An 18,550-nucleotide genomic window follows, 5' to 3' on the forward strand; every position below is an offset into this window, starting at 1 on the left:
CAATTATTGTCATTCAATTGCTCTTGACATTATTTTTGGTTACTTCAGGCCATATACTGGCACCTTGTCTCTCACCAAGTAGCACCACATGCCACAAGTTGTACCATTTGGTTCAATGGCATAAATTACAGAACAGGACATTACTCAACAGGAGTAAAGATCTCATGGTTCTGATGGACAAGCCTCTAAGTAAGAGGAATGAATTTTGCTAATGAACAACGTGCAAAGGTTTGGACTGGGAGTCAGGGAGAGGAAAGAGAGGGTGGTGGTGAGGTGCTTAAACCAACATTTTCCAAACCTTAAAACAGGCGCAGGTTGTAGGGCCAAATCCAATGGGTATAAACCAGTGTAACTCCAATGAAGTCAATAGCTCTACGCTGACTCACATCAGCTAAAGATCCGGCCCACAGTTTTTAACTGTATCCTTCCTTCCTTCCTTTCGTTTTATCCTTACTCCTTATTATGGAGTAAGTTAAACGGAAGCTGCAAAAGAAAAAAATAGGTTTGGTTTCTGCCCTTTTCTCTTCTCCCCTCCCTGTTTTTGGCTGTTTTTTAATTTTGGTTCTTTATGATCTATATAAAGAAAAATGGAGGTTATCAGGAGGAAAAGAGAGGATCCAAACAAGAATCTTTTACTGGCTGCTGTTTGTTTTTCAGCTAGAAGATTTCTGGGATGACTTTGAAATTTGTAATGGGAGCTTCCTTGAAGGAAGGGTGTTGAACACAAGGAATGTTTTCCCCAAGTGTTTTAGTTAAATAGGTGTTAACAACAGCCAACAAAAACAAATAATCAGCCTAAAAATGATTCCCCCCCCCTTGGTACTTGCTATGTTATAATCCTACCAGTTCTCTAGTTGTCCATAGAGTCGTCAGGGTAGGCAGGATATCCGTTTCTAACAGGAAACCAAGCAGACAAAAATTATGAAGAGAAGAAAAACCTCTTTGGCCTTCTTTATCATTATAAAGAAGCCAATAAAAAAGGGGGGGAGTCCAATTTCTTTTCCCTTTGTAGATCACCTATCATGCTCTGACACCTTGAAGTCTGCTGAATTGTGGCAGTGGTGATGAGGCGGGTGTGGCACCTGAGTGGAAGTGGCTGGAACATAATGCCCATGTAAGGCTAAGGCAGGCGTATTGCTCCCAAGAGCACAGGAGAAACCATGTTCAGAAATGTCACTTGGACACCTCTAAAAATGGTGGAATGTGTGCTCAGTCCTGCAGCAGTCTCAAGTCATCAGCTGGTGTGTATGGGTGGGGCCCTGGCCATGTTCCCTAGCCCACTTGGCCACATCCTCTTTGCAGCCTCTACTGTCACTACATGGGCTAGCGAGCCCCTCCTCACTCCCCCCACCCACAGTAAGGGAGCACAAATCCCAGCATGGGCTACCTCCAGCGTGAGTGCACTAGAAAGGAGAAAGGGTTCCCTGCACGCTCTTCCCAGACTACTGCACTCATGCAAGGGCAAACCATAATTTGGCCCTGTGTATTTTGGGCCCTTCTGCATTCCTTGCACTCTCCCGCCCAAACTGCCAGTGAAGTCAGTGGATGTTTTTAAAGTGCCACGAATGCAGGATTGGGCCCTTTGTGTACTGCTTATAAATGATGCTTTGAATGAGGAAGCTGTTTTAAGGCTCCTAAATCAGTGTCTTGGGGAACAGCAATATTTTAAAAGGGAAAATAATGGTGACGAGAAGAGCATAATGAGGGAAAGGAAAAAGATTTGTATTCTCACTTCTTCCATTAACCTTTCCGCATACACTAATGGGTGTAGGGATTTCTAATTTCAGTTTGGTGGGGACATATACACTTTGTACCCTTGGGAGCTGGCACATGGCTCAGCCGGCAAATCTGAATGTAACTTTTGACAGTCTGTGCCCCACCCAGACTCTAATAATGTTTATGCACTAATGAGTGACAATCGCATAGGGCAGGTGGTATTCAGAAAAGCAAGTACGCAACTACACAAGCACATTAGCTTGCATTTAACACTACTTACACATACACATGATTAGTGAGAAGTTAAATGTTCAGCCGGTCATTTTTACAAGCATTTTTAGGCATGCAAATACATGCATTTGTCTGAAAATGGAGCCCAAACAATAAGATGCCCAACACTATTATATAAAAATGACATTTTCATTCTGTACGTTTGGTTTATTGCAGTTAGAGTTCTAGGCTAAAATACATGGGCCCAATCCATCAGTCTGACTCGGGTGAAATGCTCATTGAAGTCAATGGGTGTTTCACCAGATTAAGGACTCAGATACTGATAGTGCAAGCTCTCCAGCATAAGTTTCCCATTTAACTCTGCACATGGAGGCCTTGCAAGCTCTGACCTGATGAAGATTGGCAGGATTTTGCCCAATCTGATAAAATGCCATTTAAAGCAGCCTTGCAAAATTTCACATGCTCCGGCCAGTAGTTTGCTATTTTGGGTGGGGGGGGACAAGCAAGTAAATGATCCGTTTTTCATTGTCATTGTCAGGATTAGCAACTCCAACTAGCTTTTGTTTGACTACCAATTTCTAATGACAGTGTTGCCAGGCTGATTTGGGTGCACAAAAATGTACTTTCACTATTAATGCCCATGCAGTTTTTGTTTTTTTATGCTGATAATAGCTCAGAGGTCTATGTTACATTTGGCCATAACCAAACTGACTCCACTTTTGTGTACAGGCAAAGAAGGAATACGAGTGAAAATCCCGAAGACTCACCAGTATGTGACGCCCAATGATGAGCAGTAGCTACTGCAGCAACGCTTCAGCCAGCATGAGTGTCAGCGAAGTGTCTGCCTTCTCACTGACTTTAGAGCAAAAAACTGGCTTTGCCTTCGTAGGGATTCTGTGTGTTTTCTTGGGACTACTTATTATTAGATGCTTCAAAATCTTACTGGACCCCTATAGTAGCATGCCATCTTCCACTTGGGAAGATGAAGTCGAGGGTCTTGATAAAGGAACGTTTGAATATGCTCTTGCATGAAAACTCAAAAGAGTATCCTGCCTTACTTTTGATGTTGATTTCATTTTGAAAACCTAGTACTGATATATTTGTACTATAAACCTATGTTTTGAAGATATGATGGTGGCATCCGTTTTGTTAAATAAATATTTGTTGCAGAATCATAAAAGCATTTCATGCTGCTTTTATTTTGGGAATTCGCCTTTTGTGGAGCTGTGGGTAAGAAACAGCTAATGTCAAAGAAAGACTTTAGGGAGATGATTCACTAAACATTCAGTGAGGAGGAGTGGCAGAGAAATCTCTTGAGAACCAGACCTGTCACCTGTCTCTTCATAGGCAGAATTCATGCCACAACATCACATCAGTGACAAATGGGTGTGAAATATTTTTGAATAGTAACTCCCAACTCACCCAACATGATTTCTTTAAGTCCAGAAACTGACCTTGGAGACCTCATATGCAAAAACTGAATCAGCCCAATGTACTGGACCAGCTTAGTTTGCAAGATTAAACAGCACAACAGGATCACAGCACAAGGGGAGAAGCCTGCAAGTACTCATGTGTCTGCATGTGGAAACTCTTGTTTTCAGTTACTAAGAGAACAGAAAAACCAACGTAAGTGCTAATGGTTATTGCAGTCACTAATGAAAGTCCCACCCTCGAACACCTGGAGGTGCTGTCACATTGGCTAAATCCATGTGAGAGGAGCATGGTGCTGCTGCTACTATATCCAGTGTTTCCACAGTCTTTTCAGAACAACGTGTAGGGCTGTTTCTTGCTCCCAGTCTGAGAAAACTGTTTACACTTGCTGAAACAAAACTTCCCTTCTCCTGCTCTAATCAAATTCTTAGATGGCCAAGGAAGAGTTATTGGGATGGGGGTGGGAGTTAAATGTAATTAAAGATGGTTTGGTTGCTATACATAAGATATATGGTACACTCAGCATTGCAAGACACATGCCCAGCTCAAAAATCCAACCAGAGCCTCTAATTCCATCCCCACATCCTCATACAGCTGAAAATTGGTTAGTAGCTCGCATCAGAAAGCAAAGTCATTCTGAGCCTGATAAAGAGAGATTCACAGAGATGAGGAGAGGGGAAGAGAAAAAAGCAAATATTAGTTAAGGACCCATTCCTCAAGTCTAGTTGAGCTGTGCTCAGAGTGGGACCTAAAGGGGTGTATAGCTATCTTTGCAGCACCTTTGTGCTCCCCTGGGGACTGGTTCAGCTCTTGGCAGAAGTTGGAACGGCCTTTGCTGCTCTAACTTGTGTTGGATGGTAACAGCCCCCAGTGGCCATAATACCAGCTGGGGATTGCCAGAGTACAGAGGCACTCTGCAAGTCTCTCTATACCAGTGGATCAAAAGAGGATGGAACCTAGACCTGTTTCTGCCAGTTGTGCACCATTCAGTGATTCCCCCCCATGCTAGAAAAGCCCCAACAGGCAGGGCAGGACAGTTTTTCAGTCTCTTTGCACTACCAGAGTGGTGCAAAGGGGCAAATCAGGGGCCAGGATCTGGTCCTACCATTGGATTGGATTTGGAGTGTCACTCTGAGGAATTCTGTGGCAGAGGGTCCTAGTAAGACAGAAGAGGTAACACAGAGAAAAAACAGAAGCTGAGTAGTAACACCTCAAGGTCACCCCTTAGCACAAATAGCTGCCGTGTGAGAGTGTCAGAACTTGACAGTAATTCGATTCCACTTTTGAGAAACTTGGAATCAGACTTCTGTTTAGGCATTGTCACTCTCACTATACAGCTACGCGTGCTAAGAGATGCAGAGACAAGAAGATGAGTTGTAGTGATTGTTTGTTTTACAGTAATTCAGCAAAATCCATATTGTGCCACATGCCATATCTGCTAGATAAGTGGCAGTGAAGGGAACTTGGATAAGCAAAATGCCATTCACGGGGAAAGACACTGGATTATATGGGAAAAGCCATGAACATCATGCCTGAGGCTAATAGCAAGAAAGAGAACAGTAGTGGCGGTACTGACTCTTTTTGGTGGTCTTCTCCATCCACTCTCCAAAGTGTACAATGTAAAAAGCTGTGACCTGGAACATGTAGCATTTAAATGGCTTAGGTTCCAGTGTGAGAAACCTTTGAGGCCACATAGCTCGAATATACTCTATTTATTTTGGTTTTAATTCAAACATAAATCAAGTATCTACCGTGCAAAATTATCCAGTGCAGAGCTTTAGCACAGTGTACACATGCTCATAATTATCCTTTTCATCTTGGTAACAAGAAATAATGTACTATTTCATTTTTGCTCTGGTCCATGAACTGTACTTAGTTCGTTGACTTTACAATATTTTGTTATAGCCATATACTAAATTCCATTTTGATTACAGAGCAACATTAGTTGTTTCTCCCTCAAAAGGAAAAACTCAAGCCTACAAGAAGGAGTGCACAAGCTGGAACTTTTCAAAAGGCTTTCCTCAAAAATACAGGGCAAGATTTTTAACAGAGATAGACTCAAAAAAGTTCACACACAGCCTGATTCTCCTCTCATGTATTCTTATCCCCAATTTACTGATGGGGAAACCAAGGCACGGAGACAGGAAGGTTAAATGACCTCATCAAGGTCACAAGGAGAGTCAGTGGTCTCATCTATGCTGGGGATCTAAATGAATTCAGGATTATGCATAAACATGCTTCCAGCTAAACCAGTTTTTAACAGTGTTGATAGGGGATGTTGATGGGGCTAACCGGTTTTCTAAAATGTGTTATAGCCGAAGCAAGGAGCTGAGCAAGGCCATGATTTTAAACATAGTGCCAGCAAAGTGTGACCCCATCAAACTTTGGTTTTTTAAACACAATTCCCAAACCCTTTTCAAAGACCTGTCCAAAGCTAAGCTTAGAGTGCCAGAGTACCTGGCACCCAGACCTATACTCGGACTGCTAGGCTATGCTTTCTTCAGCATGAAGCTTTATATTAACTCCCTGGATAGTGCCACTGTCCAAGTCTCAGATGTGGTGATAGGCACATCACTCACACAGGCTGAACTTCACCCCATCTGGAGGCTCAAGCTCAAGCACTACGCCCAATAGGCATGAGTTTCAATCCCAAGAGGAGAGTTTACTGATAATTATGTAGCTGGCAGATCCTACAAACACACCATTGCAAAGTCAGAGTAGTTTGTGAACAAATAAACATGCTCATTTCAAATGATATAAGTACTTGGCCCAATTCTGCTACATGCACTGTTGAGATGGACGGACTTGTGGTTAAGGCACTGGATGGGGATTCAGGAGATCCAGATTCAATTCCCAGCTGTGCCACATTCCCAGTGAGACCCTGGGCAAGTCACTTACTCTCTGTGTGCTTCTATTCCCCATCTTTAAAACAGAGATCATAATACCGCCTTTCTCTCACTCTGTGTCTATACAGACTCCAGTCCTGCAAAGGCGTCTCTGATATTTAACTTTATGCACATGAGCAGTCCCAATCAAGCCAATGGTGTCACTCAAGTGCTTAAAGCTAAACACATTTAAACTGTGAGTGAGCCCTCTAGGAACTACCATAATACAAAAAATAAATAACCACAGTAATAATGAGTAGTATCTTATTCCATGAGTCTTTTCCATTGACTTTAATGGGACTACTTGCTGGACTCACTGTTCAACTTCCAAATGCGATCTGCTAAAATCAGATTTCCAGTCGTGGAGTTTTAGAAATTTCAATGTAAATTCAGCCACCTCTTATTGTATCTCTTCCCCATCCCCTAAGGTATCAAAGAAAAAAAAATCTAAAATGAAATGATCCACAATCTAAAAGGAAATAAACAGGAAGGACATACTGACATGCAAGTGCACATAAGCAGATCCTTAATTATGGGACAGTAACTGATACAGCTGCCTAGAAGCCTGTAGCTATATTTTATAAATTCTAAAGAAAAACAAACCAACCTATTTTCCTCCTATGACATGCAGTCACAGTTTTTCCAAGAATTAACAGGTTCCTTCCAAGAATTAACAGGTTCATTTACTAGTTGATATTTAACAAGCTAGAATGTCCCTCTAAATCAGTCATTTAGGAGCGTTTTAGAGCATGTGTCAAAGACAGGGGTTGGGTGAGTCACTTGATATTTTGCACAGAAGAAAGAATTAGCCAATGAGGTAAAAACCATGCTGCATAAGTGAGAAGGACAGTCTATATACAGAAGTAAATAAGAGGCTGATTGCCCTTCACTACAGCACGGGACTGAGAGGTAAATTAAACTGTCCTGAATAGTGTAAGCTTGTTAACTTATGCATAATACAATAATACTAATAATACTAAATTTAATGGCAAATAACAGCATCTAACAGACCTCTGGAAATCTACTGCAAAAAAAAAATCATTATTTGCAAAGGCAGCAGAAAGGTAAGAGACTTTTATTTTCCTAGTGGCAGAAACACTTACCATAGAAGTAAACTTGGAAGGTGAAATTATGGGTCCACTGAAGCCAATGGCAAAATTCCCATTGACTTCAAAGCACCAGGATTTCACCCAGAGTCTACAAGTACAGAGTTAGGACCAAATCTGTTTTTTTACTGAAGTCAGCAGCAACACTGTTATTGACTTTAGTAGGATCAGGAGGTGGCCCTTATGTAAGAAACTATTTCATTGCCGTGCACTCTTTTTATATTAAAGATTTTTATGCTAAGGGGAAAAGCATACAATCTATGCTCAGAGATTACCAATCAATAACATAACAAATGTAATATGGATCAGAGGTGACCAAGAAAAATAGTACCAAACAAAGAAGCTGAAAGAAGGAACTTCTTGTTTCTGGTGGAGTTCACAAAACATTAAGCAGAAAAGAACAGCTTGCTTTGAAAAACCAATATCTAGAGGGTTATAAAGAAATTTTGCTGTGATGAGAGTTTACAGCAGGATATTCTATATACAGAAACAGAGAGCGAGAGTAGATGGGACTCACGGAATCTGCATCTGATTTGCATTCAAGTGCTATAGCTAAGTCTCATAATGAGGTTTGAGTGTATTTGGCTAAGGGGCTCTTCAAGTTATAATTCCCCTGTGTGATTATTTGATATTTTATATAGGTAGGCATATGTAGATCTATCAATAGATATGGTTAATTTGTCTTTCAATTCTCAGTTTATTCTTCTAATGGGTTTATTTATTTACCTGATGTTCAGTTGGTATAATCCTTTTATAATATTGCATGTTTTTTCTCCAAAATTTCCTGCTATCAGATATATTTTCAAAAGGGCCCAAGACCCAGCATGAGCTCAACAGGGACAGGATTGGACTTTTACTGAATTGTTCTACACAGGGTTGTAAAATCACATTTCTTTAGTTACTGAATGTAGTTATCAATATATGCATTATTTCAAGCCTCATATTGGTCTGGCACAGGATTTAGTAGATCACAAATAATTTGTAATACATGCCATTTCAGAGTCATCTAACTTGACAGCTTGTTCTCCTTGGACCCAATCCTGAAAGCTTAACCATTTGCAGGACTGGGCCTTATATATACCCTTTTTTCCTTTTTTAGGGAGCGGGGGGCAGTTCTGCATCCCTCACACATTTAGTTCTAACCATCTGCCACTATTTATTTCAAATGGTCTTAAATGGGTATTTGGGGACACAAGGAATGCAAGATCAGGTCTGTAAAATTATTCTTTGAATCTTGTATTGCCTAAAACTATTGCTAATATATATTTCAGTAATAAATAACTGTCATTTTGCTTTAGTTATTTGGACATATTCATTACAATTTAGTAAAAACATGTTTTTATATATTTCAGTTTTCTAACATTTATTCCTTTATGTGACATTACTCCTAGATACATCTAAAATGTATAGTTTTCAGTGCTTCAGTCACCTACTCATAAATTATTTCCCATTTTGGAACTACTGAAAATTGTAAAGACTTATTTGTTTTATTTTTAATAGTCTAATATATTACAATTAATTTAAAAAAACATTGGATTTTTTGAAGAGTCATGTCAATTTACTTCTGCACTATGGGTGAAATCAACCAATGTGCAGTGGTAAATACCATGTGCAGGATCTCTGGTGAATTCCATCCTTCTTGGCTAGATGTTGCATTCCTTTCATCTCCAATAAACCATTGGGCTGTACATTATTCAGAGAAGTACTACGTTTAGTCCCTGAAAAGATAATATACTCAGGAAAGTTACTTTTAAGTATAGTGTTAGCCTATTTAGGGCCTGATCGAAGCCCGTTGAGATAAATAGCAAGACTCCTATTGATTACACATTGACTCAGACTTTGGATCAGACCCTGTTTGTAAAAAGTTATAAGGCTGCTGTCTCACAGGGTTTTTTAAGAAATCATGGAAGAGTTACATTACTGTGTAAGTTAATTAAATATAGAAAAGTTTTACTTATGCTTTTGATGACAGAGTCATGCAGGACAACCTTAAGAAGAATACTTAGGAGTGAACACTTCAAGAAAGTCTCCATTGAACTTTGCTAGATTAAGAACCAAGATCTTTCAAATGCAACAGCATTATTGTCTTATTGCAGATAAAGCAACACTACCTCCAACTACAGAAGAATAGAAAGATTGGTGACCTAAGCACATAACATCCCTGAAGATGTCAATGAATAATTCTCCAAATGTATTCTTGGACCCAAGTCCAAATAGGTTTCAAGTTAATGTAATTAACGAAAGCCATGACAATAATGCAACACCCCAAGAGGATGCCGATCCTCCACATTATGAAGAAACATCATTTACTGAAGAAGCACATGGCAGACACAGGATCAGTCACAGGCCTGGAAATAGAGCATTATATGAAAATTTTCTTCAAAATGGGGATACTGTTAAATCGGATGGAAATTTACATCCCTATGATACTCATAATAACACATATTACCTAAAAACCTTTGGCCATAATACAGTGGATGCAGTTCCTAACATTGATTATTATCGAAATACTGGCAGCATCAGTGGGGCCAAAATGAACAGACCAAGCTTGTTAGAAATTCATGAACAACTGGCAAAGGTAAGTTGAAAGGAATGATACAAACACTTTCCATTAGATTTCCAGGCTGATTTTGTTTATTAACATATCCAGCCCCTTATCTTGTGAACCCCGTGCAAGAGAAAAAGTATAACTAAATACTTCCCTTATTTAGACTTGTACCTGCAGGATGTTCTCTGTTCTGTATTGTGCTAGGAGCAAAGATTTTTGTTTAACAGGTTTGTATCTGGTTGAAAATAATGAATGTACTCAATCAGTAGGAAAATATGCCTATTTCTTGTCTACAGCTATAAAACCACAGGATTCATTTTATGTTTGACTTACAGTTAAATGTGTAGAAGTAGCAACTTAAGCCATAATTTAACCTAAATCAAATATGAAAGTGTCTATTCTAACCTTTAATCTAACACCTGATCATAACTAGAGTTCTACTGATTAGTTTGTTGTGTTCATTCAATAATCTGGTAATAACTGTTGTATTAAAGTTTTATAATGTATAATAAATACCATTATCAACTAGTCAGCAATACAAAGCTTTACCCATTTGAGCTATGAACAAAAGCTACCAAATTGTAAGAAAAGGTGACAAGATGTAAATTAAGATGAGTTTCAAACACATAAAAGAATGTGTGTTGGTTCTGAAAGTATTTGCTTTAAAGAGGTATATGTTAACAGACAATTCTTGGGGACAAATTCATCCTTAGGGCACTGGTTACCCACTGATATCAATGGATTCACACTAGGGATGACTTTGGCCCTCATTGTTTATTGTAACAATGATTTTTGGGAGGGTCTGAGAGGCACCACTTGATGATCGTCTATCAACTATTTATTCAGAAATCATTTGGCTAAATCCTTTTTTACTGCCCAGTGCAAAAGAGTTGTTTAGAATTCACTCATATACTATGGTGATGTGACCGTGGAAGTATAGAGGCAAGACAGACTTACAGAAAACTAGTTGGAACCACAGAGAACAGCTGCTCTTGACAAATGAGATACCTAAACTGCTTTAAACGATTTTCTAGAGTTGGGGTTATTTCCCCTCTCCTTTCTAGGGGGATTGTGGCCCTAGTTTTGATTAACTGAATGAATAGGAGAGTTTACCACTGACCCACAAGATTGATGGGTCTAATGAACAGAACTTCCCCTCCAGCAGTCACTCAATGCATGCTCCATTTTATCTGCACAGCCACCCTGGTAAATTGATCATTAATTAACAAGAAACAGGCCCTTTGTCATCAGAATCCTCATTTCTGTTGCCCTCTGCACCTACTTTTCCCACAACGATTCACCAGAAATGCATTGTCTAGGTCTGATTCCCTGCACTCTCAAAATTCCCCTTAAGTGTACTGTATTTGAAAAATTTATAACAGCAAGTCTCAGACTGAATCACATTGTAATGGTCAAGACCAACCCTCTGAATAGCAGGGTTTCACAAATGTCTGTGCTACTTTATGTGCACCAGTGTAATTCATTTCTATAAAAAAAAAAAAACTTAATGGAATGCCGGGGGCCTGATTCTTCACTGCCTTGCTCCGTAGTCACACACATATAAAGTGAGCGAAGAGTAGGTATAAAATACAACTTCACTGAGAGTTTTGGGTGGACAAAGACTACTAGATCAAGCCCTCTATATAGTTCTTCTTTGCAACAGTTAAACAAAGTAATTGAAAACCTACTGGAAGAAATTATTAGGGATGGTTCAACTGATTTGGATAAAATGAGAATCCTCTTACCCCCAAACCATGGTGACAAGTTTTCTATATAAAGCATTGCTGAGATCTAACCTTCACCCCTTTTTTAGAGTGGAAGTCAAACCATTTCCCCCCCTGAGATTCTAAACTGTTCAGATGTGTCTTAGGGAAGAGGCAGGAGAAGGGGGTTCATGTCTAGTTTCCAGCTGGGACTAGAAGTGCCAAAATACAGTGAGAAAAAAACGGTTCCTCCTCTATTACTGGCCAAATGTGGAAGCAGAAGTCTCCAGAGAAAGCCTGCTCTCATTACATTTCCAACTCAGTTTTGCATATTTGTGAGGTCTGAATAATTTGGATAAGCGTTAGACTTTTGGATGCTGATTCAAATGTAGTTCAAACTACAAACCTCTTGAGGTTCACCCATCCTAGGAAGGATCAATCAGAAGTACTGAAATCAAGCCTAAAGTTAACCATTTGGAAAATCAGGGCCTGATTCTCCCCCCCATCTCCCACATTGGGACTCCCATTTACAATAAGGCCCCTGCCTGAGCTGTGTAAAGTGGCCTTAATGTAAATGAGAATCAGGTCCCTTGTGTGGTCACTTACAGCTACGCAACATGAATGCCAAGTGGGTATAAAACACTATCCCTGGTGTAAATGAGTGGAGAATTCCAATTTGGTAGCTCCACTCACTTTGCAGATGTACAAGTGAAAACTCAAAGGACAAGGCAGTGAGGAATCTGGCCCTCCATGTTCAGATAAGCTTCTTGTATTATATAAATGAATGATACTAGTGCATGTGAAGTAGCACAATGAAACCCTGGTGTCCAGGGGGTTAAGTCTTGACCTTTATAACCTAATTCAGTCTGAGGTTTGCTGCTGGACAGCTTTTCAGTTTGGGTATCTGTTTTTGTTTACAGAATGTAGCTGAACTTTAGCTGTTTAGTTTTTTGTCCTTTGAGGGTTTTTTTAGTGAGCGAAGGTCAAAGCAAGAACTGTCTGGCTCATTTCAGAAGCTTCATAACATTACTTTTTTAACATAAGGTTTTGCAGGTCATGACTACCTGGGGAGAAGGAGGCATATTCTAGCTGTTGACACACAGCACTAGCAGTCAGGATTTCTGGGCTGTAATCCTGGCTCTTCCACTGATTCACTGTATGACGTAGGCAAGTCACAAGTTCCCTGGGGCTTAATTACGCCATCCGTAAAATGGGGATATTAATATTTAACTGGACCTGAAGCAAGTACTGTGAGGTCTAAGGTATCAATGTTTGTAAAGTGTTCTGAGATCTTAACCTGAAACACTGGAGAACACAGGATAAGAACATAGAGAAGGCAATTTTGGTATTTAGAAAAATAAATAAATTAGATGTAATTGCATGACAGGTTAGGATAGCAAGCACTATGCAAGCGCAGTAATTTTAATTGTCACAGTGTTTTTAGTGCACATGGGATATTATGGAATTGTTATAGTAACTGATTATTAGTGAAATAATCACATTTCATTCCCTTTATGTGGAACAACTCCATGTAAGCTCTAGACCAGTGGTGGACAACCTGCGAACCGCAGCCACTGGGAGCTGCGGGAGGCCGTGCCTGTGGAAGGTTAATGTAAACACTGTCTCGTGGCCCGCCAGTGGATTACCCTGACGTCCCGCAGGTTACCCACCACTGCTTTAGACTACAGTTGGCACTAGCAGAATGATTATGAAAAGTAGTTCCTGTGCAGAGGAACTCAGGCCAAGAATTGCAAAAATTACTAGTGATTGGGGGCAGGGGAGTCTCAGTTTTGCAGTGTCTATCTTAAGACCTCTTAAAGGTGTGTGATTTTCAGATTTTCTCAACCATTCCCCATGCAGTTTGAGAAAACAAGCAAGGACTTGATTTCAATGGGACTTTTTCAGTTAGCATTATAATGACTCTAAATTACACAATGGGCCTGCTCTAACTCCCAGTTAAATCAATTGGAGTTTTGCTATTGACTTTGGTTCTGCCCTCCACCCCCCAAACATGTTGCTGTTACACTGTGTGAGAGGGAGGTAGGACTTAAAGAGCTTGCACAAGGTATGCCCATCCATCCTTGCAAGCAGTGGAGCCCAGCCCTGTGGTAGCTCCCTGCAAACCACAGTGTAGCAGGAACTTATGTGAGTCAACCTGTTGCTTAAAAACACCTAATGGGGGTTTTGAAGGATGAAGTAGCAGCCATGGCAAACTAGTTTCCATGGCTGATCATCCACAGGTCGGAGGAAGAATTCTGCATTATGCACAGCCTGGCGTTGCTCCTGCTAGACGCCGCTGTAGTAGGCTCATCAACCTCTATATGTGGCCTAGCCTACACTAGAGGGGAACAGAGCGTCACACTGAGTGGTGTGGGTTCCACTAGCAGTCCTAGCTGTGCATTTGACGGTTTGAAGAAGGATGGTGGCCTTTAAATACATTAAACCTGGGCTTGTGATTCATATGACCATTTATGCAAACCCCACACAATGTACCATATAAAGCCCTGTAATCCTGCACCATTGCTAGTGTTTGATGCAGTGTATGCCATACCTGTCTGGTGCATTAAATACTATCTCCCTTTTTTCTCAGTGCAGTTCACATGGAGGTAAGCACATCTCACTAGGAGAAAACTAGATTCAAACAACAAAACCAGACAAAGTTGTCAAACATAACTAGCCTGTCTGAGCCCATTGCTGGTGGCTAGAAGCAACATATTTTGTGACTCCAACTGTCTGAGTCCCACATAAGCCTTTCCATTGTGCTTTGATGCTGGTTTAACATCAGAAGATAAAACATTCATGTTTAATACATTTTTTTAAATGTATAGTTTTTTTGATGCCAGAATTTAAGCAGGCTGAGAGGAACTTCTGAGATCCAGCTCCTTCACTACTGCAGTCAAACGTGTGTAATCTTTTAACAAGATGTGTCATTTTTAGCTCGTATTAAGCTCCAAAATGCCAATTATAGTTAACGATATATTTTGTAAGAACTATTTCACAGCTGGTAGTGGGTGAGAATTGCTTGGGGCTAACAGTTATCCCACCATAAAAAATAATGTAACCTTCCTTCATCTCCTTGGCTGTTCGCCACACTTATTATGTAGTTTGGATGAGCTCATCGTTACTAGCCACACAAGATACTAAAGCTGAAACGTTCTGAAATGAAGAAGGGAAAATGTTTAAACCAGCAATAACTTTGGATTTGGATGACTTCTTGAAATGTTCTGTCACCTTTACTCCTTACCCTTAATGCATGAATTGCCCAGGTAAAGCCATTTGGTAAATAAATAATCATTCCCTAAAGCACTCCAATTTAAAATGCAACATGGAAGGTTTAGGACCATAATTTACGGTAATGGAATGTGAAAGCACAAATTAATTTGATGTATGTAAGAAACAACTAGTTTTGAGTGGCAATGAAAACCTTTTATTTTTTGTCTTTGACGACTTGATCCCATGAATGTGCAATAAACAAAAATTCATGAGACAATATTATGGCTGCTAATCCTCCTGGCCTCTCCTTAATAATTGACTGTATTTTGAGTGAATGTAGCCGCTATCATCTTGGGTGAGATTTTTCAAAGGTGCTCAAGTGACTTGGGAGCACAATGAGATTTGTGCTCCTAAATCACATGGGTAGTTTTGAAAATCCCACCCACAGATGCGCTTAAGGAGATAAATTCTCTCCAAAGAAGTTCAGCATTGTTCTTCTTCATCAGATAAGATGGTAGGTAGCACCAGGAGGAGAATATAGAACATCAGGTCTGATATGCAGCTGTGTATGCAGCAAAGCTATCTACTGTTTGTGTATCTGAGGTCAGAACTAAGCCCATATTTTCTACACAACAAGCATACTTAATTCCCATTGACTTGGTGTTATGGGTGCTCAGCACCTTTGAAAATAAGGCAACATATCTCTCAAGCTGGACTCTAAAAAACTGAAATGGCCAAAATTAGAGGCCACTTTCAGAAATTTTGACTTTGCTCAATATCACACACTGAGTGAATGGCAGATCCAGAAATAGAATCCAGTTCTCCTATGTCCCAGACAGGTAGCCTATCCCCTGGAATACATTGCCTTTCATAAGAAGAGATGCTTCTGCTTTATGGTACACTTAATGTTGTATGAGGGTCATTGTAAGTAGATGTGCCTGATTTTGTAAGATGTGTGATAATGATTGTTGCTGTTACTGTTATAATGATTGTAATGAATTATGTTCCTGTGATGTTATCACATTAAAGCAGGTTCTTCACAGTTTTAATTACACATACAGTAAAATCTTATATATTATATATTTCTACATTAATACATATATGTGTACACTACAGGTCAAATCCTGTTTGGGCATGCACATGCCAGCTGACAATATGAAACATAACTAGGCGGGTGTTGGCGGGAACCTACCCTAGACAGCTGCCAATAGAGTGGCAGCACAAAGCTCCAGTCTCTGACACCTCCCCCTACTTTTCTCCTTCCTAGCAAGGGACCATGATTTCTTCACCTCAATGGCCTTCTTAAGAACATAAGAACGGCCTTACTGGGTCAGACCAAAGGTCCATCTAGCCCAGTATCCTGTCTTCTGACAGTGGCCAATGCCAGGTGCCCCAGAGGAAATGAAGAGAACAGGTAATCATCAAGTGATCCATCCCCTGTTGCCCATTCCCAGCTTCTGGGAAACAGAGGTTAGGGACACCATCCCTGCCCACCTGGCTAATAGCCATTGCTGGACCTATCCTTGATGAACTTATCTAGTTCTTTTTTGAACCCTGTTATAATCTTGGCCTTCACAATATCCTCTGGCAAGGAGTTCCACAGGTTGACTGTGCGTTGTGTGAAAAAATACTTGCTTTTGTTTGTTTTAAACCTGCTACCTATTAATTTCATTTGGTGGCCCCTAGTTCTTGTGTTCTGAGAAAGAGTAAATAACACTTCCTTATTTACTTTCTCCACACCAGTCATGATTTTATAGACCTCTATCATATCCCCCCTTAGTCTTCTCTTTTCCAAGCTGAAAAGTCCCAGTCTTATTAATCTCTCCTCATACGGCAGCTGTTCCAAACTCCTAATAATTTTTGTTGCCCTTTTCTGAACCTTTTCCAAGGCCAATATATCTTTTTTGAGATGGGGTGACCACATCTGCATGCAGTATTCAAGATGTGGGCGTATCATGGATTTATATAGAGGCAATATGATATTTTTTGTCTTATTATCTATCCCTTTCTTAATGATTCCCAACATTCTGTTCGCTTTTTTGACTGCTGCTGCACATTGAGTGGATGTTTTCAGAGAACTATCCACAATGACTCTAAGATCTCTGTCTTGAGTGGTAACAGCTAATCTAGACCCCATCATTTTATATGTATAGTTGGGATTATGTTTTCCAATGTGCATTATTTTGCATTTATCAACATTGAATTTCATCTGCCACTTTGTTGCCCAGTCACCCAGTTGTGAAAGATCCTTTTGTAGCTCTTCACAGTCTGCCTGGGACTTAACTAACTTGAGTAGTTTTGTATCATCTGTAAATTTTGCCACCTCACTGTTCACCCTTTTTTCCAGCTCATTTATGAATATGTTGAATGGGACTGGGCCCAGTACAGACTTGGGGGACACCACTATTTACCTCTCCATTCTGCAAACTGACCGTTTATTCTTACCCTTTGTTTCCTATCTTTTAACCAGTTACCAATCCATGACAGGACCTTCCCACTTATCCCAGGACTGCTTACTTTGCTTAAGAGCCTTTGGTGAGGGACCTTGTCAAAGGCTTTCTGAAAATCTAAATACACTATATCAACTGGATTTCCTTTGTCCACATGCTTGTTGACCCCCTCAAAGAATTCTAGTGGATTGGTGAGGCATGATTTCCCTTTACAAAAACCATGTTGACTATTCCCCAACAAATTATGTTCATCTATGTGTCTGACAATTTTGTTCTTTAGTGTTAACCAGTTTGCCTGGTACTGAAGTCAGGCTTACCAGCCTGTAGTTGCCGGGGTCACCTCTGGAGCCCTTGTTAAAAATTGGCGTCACATTAGCTATCCTCCAGGCATTTGGTACAGAAGCTGATTTACAGCCGACAGTTAGTAGTCCTGCAATTTCACATTTGAGTTCCTTCAGAACTCTTGGGTTAATACCATCTGGTCCTCGTGACTTATTACTGTTAGGTTTATCAATTTGTTCCAAAACCTCCTCTAACGACACCTCAATCTGGGACAGTTCCTCAGATTTGTCAGCTATAAAAAATGGCTCAGGTTTGGGAATCTCCCTCACATCCTCAACCGTGAAGACCAATGCAAAGAATTAATTTAGTTTCTCTGCACTGGCCTTATCACCCTTGAGTGCTCCTTTAGCATCTTGATCGTCCAGTGGCCTCACTGGTTGTTTAGAAGGCTTCCTGCTTCTGATGTACTTAAAAAAATATTGCTATTACTTTTTGAGTCTTTGGCTAGCTGTTCTTCAAATTATTTTTTGGCCTTCCTAATTATATTTTTACACTTCATTTGCCAGAGTTTATGCTCCATTCTATTTTCCGCATTAGGATTTAACTTTCACTTTTTAAAGGATGCCTTTTTGCCTCTCACTGCTTCTTTTACTTTATTGTTTAGCCACTGTGGCTCTTTTTTGGTTCTCTTCCTATGTTTTTTAATTTGGGGTATACATTCAATTTGAGCCTCTATTATGGTGTCTTTAAAAAGTTTCCATGCAGCTTGCAGGGATTTTACTTTTGGTACTGTACCTTTTAATTTCTGTTTCACTAACCTCCTCATTTTTGTGTAGTTCCCCTTTCTGAAATGAAATGCTATAGTGTTGGGCCGTGATGGTGTTTTCCCCGTCACAAGGATGTTAAATTGAATTATATTATGGTCACTATTACCAAGCGGTCCAGCTATATTCACCTCTTGGAGCTGAAACTGTGCTCCACTTAG

The 18,550-nt window shown here is 40.1% G+C and overlaps 2 protein-coding genes across 3 annotated transcripts in view; both read left to right on the top strand.

Annotated features, from left to right (window-relative positions):
- Positions 1-2,730: 2,730 nt before the first annotated feature.
- CTXN2 (cortexin 2) lies at positions 2,731-2,979 on the top strand. Its single transcript, XM_065412743.1, has one exon. It carries the CDS (start codon positions 2,731-2,733, stop codon positions 2,977-2,979), a length of 249 nt encoding a protein of 82 aa, XP_065268815.1.
- Positions 2,980-9,536: 6,557 nt separating this feature from the next.
- Positions 9,537-18,550, top strand: part of SLC12A1 (solute carrier family 12 member 1) — a 63,357-nt gene continuing 54,343 nt past the window's right edge. For both annotated transcript variants that reach the window (XM_065412665.1, XM_065412666.1), the window contains exon 1: positions 9,537-9,947. In XM_065412665.1, coding sequence (XP_065268737.1) covers positions 9,537-9,947 — 411 coding nt within the window. The remainder of the gene's footprint in view (positions 9,948-18,550) is intronic.

The sequence above is a fragment of the Emys orbicularis genome, chromosome 10 (assembly GCF_028017835.1).
Source record: "Emys orbicularis isolate rEmyOrb1 chromosome 10, rEmyOrb1.hap1, whole genome shotgun sequence".
Lineage (NCBI taxonomy): Eukaryota > Metazoa > Chordata > Testudines > Emydidae > Emys > Emys orbicularis.

What these genes read in the sequence shown, in the direction of transcription:
- CTXN2 (XM_065412743.1), top strand. Translation starts at nt 2,731, where the DNA reads ATGATGAGCAGTAGCTACTGCAGCAACGCTTCAGCCAGCATGAGTGTC.